At 37.1% G+C, this 12,275-nt stretch overlaps 1 protein-coding gene across 4 annotated transcripts in view; it reads left to right on the top strand.

The window, feature by feature from the left end:
• Positions 1-11,586, top strand: part of fz2 (frizzled 2) — a 131,358-nt gene extending 119,772 nt beyond the window's left edge. For all 4 annotated transcript variants that reach the window (XM_065347979.1, XM_065347978.1, XM_065347981.1 and 1 more), the window contains exon 3: positions 9,258-11,586. In XM_065347979.1, the coding sequence (XP_065204051.1) occupies positions 9,342-11,327 (1,986 nt within the window). In that variant the 5' untranslated portion in view covers positions 9,258-9,341 and the 3' untranslated portion in view covers positions 11,328-11,586. The remainder of the gene's footprint in view (positions 1-9,257) is intronic.
• Positions 11,587-12,275: the final 689 nt, after the last annotated feature.

Raw genomic sequence — 12,275 nt, 5'->3', positions numbered from 1 at the left:
CGAACGTCAGTTTAACGCTAACAATTTGCGTCCTGGTCACACGTTCTCTTCATCCATTTACATTCGAGCTTGAAAACTCGACTTATACCTCAAGCTTTAATAACGTTCTCGACTTGAAAAAAAAAACACGCGCACACCCCAGAGCTAAAAATCTAAGGAAAATATCTATCGTCTTTCCATCGCATTCGCATCGTGTCGAATCTGCGAGAAAAAAATTTAATACCGAGAAAAAGTGTATATATATTCTCGGACGTTGCAATTTAATTTCGTAAATCGGATCGTTAAGCGTGAATTTTCTATTTTCATCATTTCGAGACGGCGCTCGTCGCTTTGGCCGAACGTTTGCGGCGCACTTTTTGCGGTCGAATTGGCCGCTTTAAAAATACCCGGGAGCCTCGTGAAATCTTCATCAATAGTAAATGAAATTCGGACGAGTTTGAAAATAAAGCTTGGCGAAAAGCTGTCAGTATGCCCCCAGCGTCTATTTTAGCTCGAGTATTCGCCGCATCATTCCATCTATAGGGCTGTATTACCTTTTTCTTGCTTTTTTTTAAGGCTTTCTTTTTCGCACTCTCTCCGGTTTCTTTTTTTAAATTCTTCTCGACGATTTTCCGCGTCTTAGAGTGAGGCGAATTCTCACGTCGAATATTCCTCTTGATTGTTGTTAAGGCTGGCAATTTATCCGGCGCACGTAACTCACGATCGGAAATTTACTTTGAAAACCGAGTAATAAAATTGTTTTTTTTTGCCCATTTTGCCCATTCGACTTGGCCATCGGTGGTGTTGGTTTTTTTTTCGGTTGGAGCTTTCGAGCTTTCCATATTGTTTGTCTGCGTTTTTGATAGCACGAGTGTATGGTCAGTGAGTTGGTTTGAATTCCGGTGCTAGAGAATGCCGAGATAAATTAACCCGAATGGAGATGCCTTCTAAATGGGTAGAGCCTCTGTGCCATTTGGGAATCGCATACAAACACGCAAACTTTTCAACTTTTCGCTATAGCTGCCACTCATTGTGGTTAGCCCGGTGGTCGACGTTGTTTTTCTGCTCGTTTTCATTTTCCACTTTGTAGGTACGTCTACGTATATAGCCCTCGTGTTGGAATTTTCTTCATTCGGGATGGGAATTTTCGCAGTGGATGCTTGCTTGGCCTTCTTTTTTTTGTTTCAAAATGTAATGAAACGTGTTGAAATCGAAATATAGTAGTGGATTTTAAAAGGCAGAGTGGAAAGGATATCTGGTGTTTTTATCGTATCGATTGTCACAATTTTAGGAAAGGGTGGTTGGAGAGGAGGAGGGGAGGGGAGAGGAAGGGTTAGAGAAAGTCCAGTCACAGATTTGGAAAAAAACAGGTATACTTACCAAGAAAAAACTTCGGATTTACATCTCAGGATTGGTTGAACTTTCAGCATCTGTTTGCACTCTTCCGAAGAAAAAACCCTATAAATTGAGAGATGTCCTCCTCCAATTCGAACAGGACTGTTATTTTTGGAAATAGCATGGTTTAAAACCAACATGATCAAAATTTCAGCTGCTCAAATTGATTTTTTGATTTTTGGTGAATTTTTGAAAATTCAAAATTGACCATTTACGGATTTCGCTATTTCCAGCCAATTTGGCAGAGAGACGGGAAGCCAAAAAATAAAGCTTAGTTTTTCACTTTTAGCTTCTGATAAAAATTATAAAGCTTTTGAGTGGCTTTGGCTTTTAAAAATTCACTTATTATGCTTATTCAATATTTTTTCACTTGCTGTCCGTGTCCGATGGCCATTAATTACCATATGAAAATCTGGTTTTCATGAACAAAGTCATCTTCATTCAATGGAAATTGGAAATAGTTTCTAGCTAGGGTATCAGGTAAATGATGACCATTGGACAATGGACATGGATGGTGAGTGAAGAAATATTTAATATGCATAAGAAGTGAATTTTATATCATATGTAACCTTTTGGTATAGAGAAACGCACAACGAGAACGGATTTGCGTTAATAGATCAATTTTTTTCCACAGCGGAATAAAATTTAAAAATTGTGTTTTTTGTAGAAAATATCATTTAACCCTTTCGCGCCGAATATTGGTTTTGCATCCCACCCCCAATTTTTTTTACATTAAATCGTTCCTTGGGCATCTCTAAGCAACATAAGTTTGTTTCAGATTTTTTCCTCAACTCACACTCAAGATATTGAGGTGAGAACCCGTATGTCCCAGCCGTGGACTTTGAAAATTTGTCCTGAGACGACATGTGTCCCATCAGTGCTTAAAATTTGCAAAAATTGCTGGGACAAGAGGGATGATACCAATAATATCATACCAGTATGCAAAAAGTCACGTGAAAAAATTGTATTTTGGATGCAAATGAGAAAAAATTTCAAAAAAACACACTCTTGCTAATAAAATCTTGAAATTTCACAAAATTGACATTTTTTATAAAATTTTACCAAAATTGAGGCATCAATTTCCTTTGACAGAGGATTTCTCTGCGAGTAATGCATCAAATTAGATGAAATTTTGGCATAATATGCAGAAAAACATTCCTGACAGACTGAAATTGGCCTTTTTTCAATTTCTTGAAAAAATAACACCCAAAACAGCTCAAAAATATCAAAAAATTATTGAATAAAACTTATTTACGTTTTTGTTTTTGAATTTGCTCCCTCAAAAATTAATCAAAATTAATTTTTTTTATACTAAAATGTAGCTTATTCTACATAATATATTTTCAAATATAAATTCATTGCTGGGCACAATCACTCCCTGCATTTGCAATAAATTTTTAATTACTACCAACTAGTTGCTCAGATTTCACATTTTTACTGAAAAACACGTTTTTGCGGAAAAAAATAATTCACAGTGTTGCTATAACACGAGCAAAAAAATTTAGAGTGGTCTCAATCGATTCCTGACACTTTACTCTACTGATGGGACCCAGTCCTCCAAAAAAAAATGTGTCCCAGAAGTTCCCAGCAGAATTGTTCAAAGTTGCTGGGACATATCTATGGCTTGGTATAAATACCACATAAGTCCAAAATCCTACATTTTTCAGGATAATAAAAAAACATTTAAAACATTCATACCTTGTTATTTTCAGTTTTAGATTGCATTATTATATTGTAGAGGTCTTAATGGTATGGCCTGATGATATTTTATAGGTTGATCAAATACCTATAATTAGTTCATTAAAGAGTTTTGAAAGGACATACAAGGTTTCTAGAGATGACATATGAGATTTTCATCGTACTTACGTACGACTTACGTGGTTTTTAACAAGGGCTTATGAGGTTTTCAAATTTACAATTGATGAAATTCTTGTACTTACCTCGTATGTCGGACTTACGTGTTTTTTAATGTTGTATTTTCGCCAATTAGAGCATTAGGATGCCTTTTAGACTTACGAGGTTTTCAAATTCGGATTCCTCGTTTTTTTTTAACTAAAGAAACCACAAAAAAAGCATTTTCGAAAAAACCTGGACTTACGAGGTTTTTATACCAAGCCATCGATATGCTGTCCCAGCAGAAAGGGTTAAAAACTGTTTTGGAGTTGGCTTGTGACAAAAAAAAAATTATCAAAAAAAAATACAATGTATCCTTACTCTACTGAACTTTGTACTCATACATGTAGTGCGTATTCAACGATTTCTCAACCACGTGTTGCTGTGAGACTTGTAAGGTCGTGCTCGGGCGTTAAATTAAAAACTTTGGGGCCCCTGAGGCACGACGGGTTAAAAACAACTTATAGGGATGAAACTTTGGGGATCATTTTTTGACACCTCATGGCACATTTTTCAGGTGTGCTGCATTCAAAAATCCGAATTTTTTTTCATTGTCTTCCTGACCGGGGTAAGCCAGAATGTATTTTTCACAATTTCAACTTTGACTGGCTGTTACTCTCCTACAAATGAACCAATATGGCTCAAATTTATTATGTAGGTTCCTATAAGGGTTCTTTACTTATGGTAAAAATTTTAGCGCAATTGACACAGTAGCTTTCACTCAGTGGAATAAAATAGAAAGTGTTCTGACTTACCACAATTTGAGGTAAGTCGGAACAGACTCAACTTTCAAAAAACTAAAAGATAGAAAATCTGTATTTGAAAACAAATTCAAAACAACAACAAAATACAATATTGAACCAAAAAACATGTGAAATAGAACTGAATTCCAAAAATTTTCATGCCATGGTGAAGAAGGAGTAGTGCACTCAAGTCACTGCTGGGTAGTGGTTTGGAATGTGCAAACATCTGGGCACTAGAGTAGTAATTTGGACTTACCCCGGTGCACTTTATTTAATGCTTTTACTGTTGAAAAGAAAACATTTATAGCATAGTATTAATTGTATAAAATCTCTAAATTAATTCAAAGAATTTTTTTTCTTTTTAAAAGTCTTGTTGCATCTGGTATAAGGAGAGGTTCAATTTCATCATTATAGGATGATCATACAATTATTCATTTCTTGAAAAAAAATTGAGATAGGTACCAAAAACATAGCCAATAATAATTTTTATAATTTAATGCAACGACTTCTCCAAAAAGCAGCCCATGCATTATTAAAATTGAACTTGGGCAAATCAGTAATACTTTAGTATATTTATTATCTAATTATTCAACTCAAAGTAAAACTCTGCATTATTCGAATACGAAAAAAAAAAACGAATTAATTCTCGTAGAAGGCTTCCAAAGTTTCTACAAAGGAAAAGAGACCACTATCGACAAGCACTTGATTTCATGATCAAAGTGAATAAAAAAATTCTCATCAATGAGCTACCTAATACCTACATAATTTGCATTAAAAATTTACAAATGAAGTCATTGCATAAATGTAAGTACGAAGTACTCGATATCGAGTACATTCGCCTACATTTATTAGCATTTTGTGTCATCGCACGCAGACGATGTGTAATACAGCATATTTTTTTTTCTTTTTTAAATTCAAAAACATCAAGTGCACCTACAGTTGTCTATAATATTGAACACTATTCGAGCTATTTAATAAACCACCATTTTTTTTTCTACGTTCGAGAAAATTAGAAATACACCAGACGCGTGTCACTTGAACGATGAAGCAAAGCGGAGAGGGAGATGAAAAGAGGAAATCTCCAACGTATACAAAAAAAAAAAAAAAAAAAAAAATGAAACACGAGGTAAAACTATACTATACATAGGTACCTCGTACATTAGGTCTATAGAGAAAATTAATACTCTACAGAAGGATTTCGTTTGTATGAAAATTAGGGAAAAAAGAGTTTTATGAAAAAAAAAGAGAAAGAAAATTTCCGCTATATGCTATACTAGGTACATGAAAATGAAATACAATACATTACAATACCAAAAGCAACGAGGAACGAGTTATGTGTATCTTTGAGCTTTTGACGTGACACGCGCTGTGGTATGGGTCGAGGTGCATTGCGTCGTTTCGTTTCGGCACGCAATATTTTGAGCATTAAAAAATACCGCCAAAAAGAGGCGGCATGGCAGCAGGGAGAAGAAAAAAAGCTTGTGCATCGAAAGCTGGCAAACGTTGATTAAAAGCGAAGCAATTAGCTCGACGAGCCTCACAAATACAAAGGCTACTGCGCGAAAAAATACATGTACGTTTGCTTTGATCAGTTCTACGTGGGAGGCTTAATGGTAACAGCTATTACGTGCTCAATTGCAATAGGCGGCTACGTATAACACATGAAAGAGAATCCCAAGTAACCCAAGTACTATACTTGACTCAACCTAAACCATATATACTCGTACATAGGTAGGTATATAAGCTCAAGAAGGCTTGTTTCTCATCCATATATGCATCTAACGTGCATTTATTTCATCCCTCCTACCCTGTCCCTCTGCCACGAAACTGTTGTCGGTGTATTTGTAGCAGAACCGCGAGTACCAAAGTGATTATGCCGATATCTTTCTTCTTTGTTCGCGAATATATACTCGTATTCGATCATCTTATCCTCATCTTCGCGCAACAATCGCAGCAATTCAATAAATTGCGTATAGGAATCGATCAAGTGCAAATGTTCAGTACAGTATGCTATAAATTTACCTGCGTTGTGATTTCTGGAACTAGCATTGTTTAACTTTGACCCCCCCCTCCCCCTCCGAAAAATAATTTTCAGCTGCCTAAATTGATTTTTTGAGATTTGAAGAATTTTGAAAATTCAAAATTGACAATTCTCAGTGATTTACGCAAGTTTTTTTCAAAAAAATAAAGAAAAAATGGTAAAAGTGATAGAAATTAATCCTGCAACTAGTATTCAGACACTCGAAGTAAATCACCATTTTTGGTGATTTTGGAGGCTCCAGCTCGATTTTTAATTCCATAAGGATTTTAAAATTTACACCCAGAAAGTATGGAAATTGATTTGAGCAGTTAAAAATCGAATTGTGGCTTATTTTTAACCTGTTTGAAGTGTCTATCCTCATTTGAGTCGATATCCAGATGGACAAACTTGAGGTGTCTACCTAGAAATTAATCAAAATGTCAATAAACTCGTTAATTGGGTCCAAAATAAGCTCCAACTCGACTTCCTGCTGCACAAATTAATTTCCACAATTTCTGGTGAAATTTTAAAATTCTATGAGAAATCATAAAGTCGTGTTGAAGATGCCAGGATGACTCGAAATAGTAAAATTTGTATTTCGGGGACTAATTTGGGCTCGCTTTTATGTTAAAAATTGTTCAAAGTTCTCAATACGTGCAGAATTGCCAAAAAGTCTTTTTTTTACATTTTTTTCAATAACATTTTCTAGTTTTTTTTTGTGATTTTTTTCCTACATTAAAATTTCATGCTCACTTAAATTGCAACTATTCTGAATAAAGTTACCTTTTTTTTGGAAAAAATTGAGTGCAAGCCTTACCAATTATTATTTTAAAAATTCTGGGGAAAAAACACACATTTGAGATATCCGCCAAGGAATTGAGTTAAATATGAACAATACCTGAATGGTTCCAGAATAAGCCACATCTCAATTTCCGGATGCCCAATCTAGAGAAATATTGAAAACTGCACTGGTGGCTCTAGGATGGCTCGAAGTGATGACATTTGAACTCAATAGTTCAAAAAAAGGCCACGACTCGATTTTTAGCTGCCCAAGTTGATTTTTACCACTTGTGAAGAAATTTTGAAATTCTGGAGAAATCTGAAATCACGCTGGAGGCTCCTCGCGATCCCGTTCAAATCGAAGGTTCCTTAATGATTTTCAAACTGGGTTCGATATACCTACTGTAGAAGTTAGTCCAAATATTTGCCGAGCTATATCATGATTAAAAAATTCTTATAGTCGGGAGCCCGCTTAAGGATCTATTGCACCCCCCCCCCCGTCTATCCTCTGGGACAACTTTTTTCTTAAAGGGGGAGTCCTAAGGAACATTTCTAGCCCCTGTACTCAAAAAAACAGTGGCCCTACTTACAAAATGGCAGTCATTTTGATTGACAGTCAGCCGAAATCGCAGATTTTGCGTTCCAACATAGGACTTACTCAAAATTTTTCGAACCGTACAAAGACAGATCAAAAGATCAGGCAAAAATTTATCACCTGTCAAAATTTCAAGTGGCAAAGTGCGTTTTTCGATTTTTGGTGAATTTTTGAAAATCAAATTCAGGACAAAAATTAGAGAAAAAAATCAAAATTTTACCAAATTGACCAAGAAAGCTGAAATTTGGGATATACCCTATTTTCGACATGCCAAATCGATTGGAAAATGTTTCAAACCGTTTTGAGCAGTTCTGGAGCCTCCGGTAGATTTTTAGAACTTGAAATTTCCCCAAAATTTCATCAAACGGAGGTGGAAAATCGAAATTCATTCTGCAAACTAATTTCAATACTGTACGTAGTTGACTGCTGGTGGATTTCAAGTCGCTTTGGAGCTTCCAGCGACTTTTTGAAAGGTCGTATGGCATTTTTTGGAAAATTGAAATTTTCAAAAAGTAGCTGGAAGCTTCAAAATCATTTGAAACCACCATGTAGTCGACTTCATATCGCATTGAAATTAGTTTTCGAAGTAATGTTGCGAGAATTTCAAGTTTCAAAAATCTACTAGAGGCTCCAGTAATTTTCAAAAAGTCGCTGGAAGCTCCAAAATGACTTGAACCCACCCGATGTCGTCTTCAGAGGGTGTTAAAATTGGAGTGTAGTGTAAATTTCAGCTTTCCTGCTCCATTTTTGATGAAATTTTGTAAAAATTTAAAGTTTAAAATATCTGCTGGAGGCTCCAGTATTTTTCAAAAAATCGCTGGCGGCTCTAAAACGACTTGAAATTTACCTGCAGTACTTCGTAGCGCATTGAAAGTAGTTTGCAGAATAAATTTCAGCTTTCCAACTCCATTTTGATGATGAAATTTTGTAGAAATTTCGAGTTTCAAAAATCTGCTGGAGGCTCCAGAACTGCTCAAAACGATTTGAAACATTTTCCAATCGATTTGGCATGTCGAAAATAGGGTATATCCCAAATTTCAGCTTTCTTCGTCAATTTGGTAAAATTTTGATTTTTTCCCCTTATTTTTGGCCTCAATTTGATTTTCAAAAATTCACCAAAAATCGAAAAACGCACTTTGGCACTTGAAATTTTGACAGGTGATAAATTTTTGTCTGATCTTTCGATCTACCTTTGTACGATTTGAAAAATGTTGTGCAAGTCCTATGTTGGAACGCAAAATCTGCGATTTCGGCTGACCTGTTAAGGGCCACTTTTTTTTTGAGTACAAGGGCTAGAAATGTTCCTTAGTACTCCCTCTTTAAGAAAAAAGTTGCCCCGGAGGATCGACCGGGGAGGGGTGCAATAGATCCTTAAGTGGGCTCCCCGACTATTATCCTATTGGTTCCTATGTATACTTAATGCAAATCTCAGTGTAAAACGAAATATGTAAGTAGGTACCCTCAACCTCTTAATATGTACTTCCTCGACCTGCATCTCTAAAACATCGTAAATCAACACCTCCAGCAGAGAATTGTCGAAAATTTGTTCTTTGGTGAGAAACCTCTCGATGTACGAGAGGAAAAAGATCGTTGAAATAATTACCACCATCCTCATCAACGATCAGCATTCTTGAGTTAGCAATGCTATTTTAACGACGACAGCTACGTCAACGTGTGTGCAATTATCCGCTTGTACTACGTGTATCAAAAACAAAACTAACATTGTAAAGCTGCCAGCCAGCGACTTAATTATATAGTTCACGTTTACCTGTTTTGCAATAATAAATATTAAAACATTTAGACACGGTCATTGTTATCGCTAATTTGCTTCTCTTTGTTTCTATGTTTACAGATGAGAAAGCATTGAACTTGGATATGGTGCACTGAAAAAAATCCAAAGTCTTCGCGCAAATCAACACGCCTCTAGTCAACGGACATGTCGTTACGTCTCGGGGCTTGGTTACTACTAATATTTACACTATGCCAGTTCGGAAGCAGGGTCCGCGGTGGCGGAGTCGGCGCTCCCGATCAACAACTAGTCATCGCTTCCAGTTCGAGTGGATCTTCGTATCCGGGAGGTAGCCGATGCGAAGAAATCACCATCCCAATGTGCAAAGGCATCGGTTACAATTTGACTTACATGCCGAACGAGTTGAATCACGATAGTCAAGAAGAAGCCGGAATGGAGGTCCACCAGTATTGGCCTCTGGTTGAGATCAAGTGTTCGCCAGATTTAAAGTTCTTCCTGTGCTCGCTGTATACGCCTATATGCTTCGAAGACTTTCACGGTCCTTTGAAAGCATGCCGAAGCGTTTGCGAAAGCGCACGATCTGGTTGCGAGCCCTTAATGAAACAATACGGGTTCTCGTGGCCCGAACGTATGAACTGCGATAAGCTGCCTACCATGGAGGAGAACCCTTTGTGTATGGCGCCTCCTCAGCAAAAATCGGATCTCGGTTCGGGGCTAGATCCAACCAAAGGAGGCAAGAAACCACCTATTCAGTTACCAAAATGTAAACCTGGTCAGAAGAAGAAAGGCTGCAGAGAATACGGCGGAGGTGGATTCGCTATGGATACTTCACCATCCGGTAATCAAGAGTGTAGTTGTCGATGCAGGCATCCTTTGGTACCAATTGAACACGATTCTCCTTGGTTTAATCGAAGTATAACTGTGGGAGAGGTGAACAATTGCGCGTATCCTTGCAAAGGAGCTTTCTTCTTTCCCGAAGAGCAGCAATTCGCCACTACTTGGATTGCTGTTTGGTCTGGATTATGCTGCGTGGCTACTTTGATGACTCTGACTACTTTTCTAATCGATACAGAACGCTTCAAGTATCCGGAAAGACCAATAGTGTTTTTATCCGGATGCTATTTTATGGTCAGTGTCGGTTACCTGATCAGAATATTCCTAGGACACGAAGAGGTCGCTTGTGAGAATCGAATGATCGTTTACAGCGCCAGTGGACCTAAACCTTGCACACTAGTCTTCTTACTGGTGTACTTTTTCGGCATGGCTTCTTCGATTTGGTGGGTAATTCTTACCCTAACCTGGTTCTTGGCGGCTGGTTTCAAATGGAGCAACGAAGCGATCGCCAGCTACTCGCAATACTTCCATCTAGCTGCTTGGCTAATTCCTACGATGAAATCAGTCGGCGTACTCATCATGTCTGCAGTGGATGGTGACTCGGTGGCTGGAATCTGCTCGGTCGGTAACCAGAACCCAGATAATCTGCGCAAATTCGTCTTGTACCCGTTAATTGTGTACTTGATCATCGGTATTTCGCTGCTATTCGGAGGTTTCCTGTCACTATTCCGAATCCGTAGCGTTTTCAAGAACCAAGGTGGCCTGGGAGGTCGCAGCAAAGCCGACAAACTAGAAAAGCTAATGATACGTATCGGTATCTTCAGCGTACTTTACACGTTACCAGCTACCGTTCTGATCGCTTGTTACTTCTACGAAGCTACGTTGTACAACGAATGGATGTCATCGTTAGCTTGCAATTGCAACGAGAGTATACCACCGACCAAAATGAAAAACAAACCGATATACGCCGTTCTAATGCTAAAGTACTTTATGGCTTTGGCAGTCGGTATCACCTCCGGTGTTTGGATCTGGTCCGGTAAAACGCTCGGATCGTGGAAAAAACTATGGAAAAGATTATTCGGCGGTGGCAGCAGCAAAAACCATAAGTCGAATTTAATCAACAATGGTACCAAACCACGTGTAGTCAAACAGCAATACTTGTTACCACCTTCGATCCCGGTGCCACCAGTGCCAGCTCCTAGTAGCAGTCTACTTTCGGGGCCACATATAACGCCGACTGGAAATTTACCACTAGGAGGCCATCATTTATCCAACGCTAGCAATTTACACCACCACATGATTAAACAGTCGCAGCAAGCGCCTCTTAGTCACGTATGACAACAATATCCTGCCTCGAGCTTGAGTGATCAAAAACATCTGTCCGAGAATTCCGTAGAATATGTCCTGGAAGAGGACATGCGCACAGCGTTTAGTAACTACGGACCTGTTTAAAACGATCATGCCTCTCCTTCGCTCGGGCAGGTTTGTCTCTTTTTCATTATAGTCTTGTAATCTTTTTTTTTTAATTATTTTTTTTTCTTTCGTGTATATATTCGAGTGTGTGTGTTTGTATATAGGTTCTGTCCTTTTTATTTTATTTTATCTTTTTTTTTTTTTTGTTGACGATCTCAAATAATCTTTAAGATTTGTATAAATGCGTACTAATTCGAATACTCGTTAGCCATTCGACTTCCTAAATTCTTTTTTCGATGTTAGTATTATCGTTTTGTACGCGTATGTATTTTGAAATGGGGTGGTATTTTGAACGCTGATGTTGACCTAATCATAAAAACATTTACCCAAGATTCACATATTTCTGAAAATTCAGGGCTCATACTCGCTGCCAAAAATTGCAACAATTTTCCTTGTTGTAAAAATTTCCAAAATGTCTCCTTTATTAGTAAAAATTGGTAAAAATTGTCTCTTTATCGCAAAAATTTCTATAACAATAAAAATTGCGAAAAATTATTATCTATTTTTCAGACAATAATTCCCATAAAGCCCTACTTTTTGCTAAAACGGTCAAAGTCTTGCTTTTTGTCAAAAAAATTGGTAGAAATTCTCGATTTTTCACAAAAATGTTTGCTTTTTAGAAAAATAGCTGAAAATTGTCGTTTTCATGCAAAAAATTTCATAATTCTCATTTATTCCCTTTGTCCAAAATTTTTAGATTTTTTGTTGAAAATTGCAAAAAAGTATAATTTTTTTGACAATAATTTTGGAAAATTCCTGATTTTTTATGACATTATCAATTTTTTTCTTCTTGTCAAAAATTCTTGCATTTTC

The sequence above is a fragment of the Planococcus citri genome, chromosome 2 (genome assembly GCF_950023065.1).
Source record: "Planococcus citri chromosome 2, ihPlaCitr1.1, whole genome shotgun sequence".
Lineage (NCBI taxonomy): Eukaryota > Metazoa > Arthropoda > Insecta > Hemiptera > Pseudococcidae > Planococcus > Planococcus citri.
Note: the sequence above shows the minus strand (reverse complement) of the source record. Positions and strands in the feature narration are given on the sequence as shown.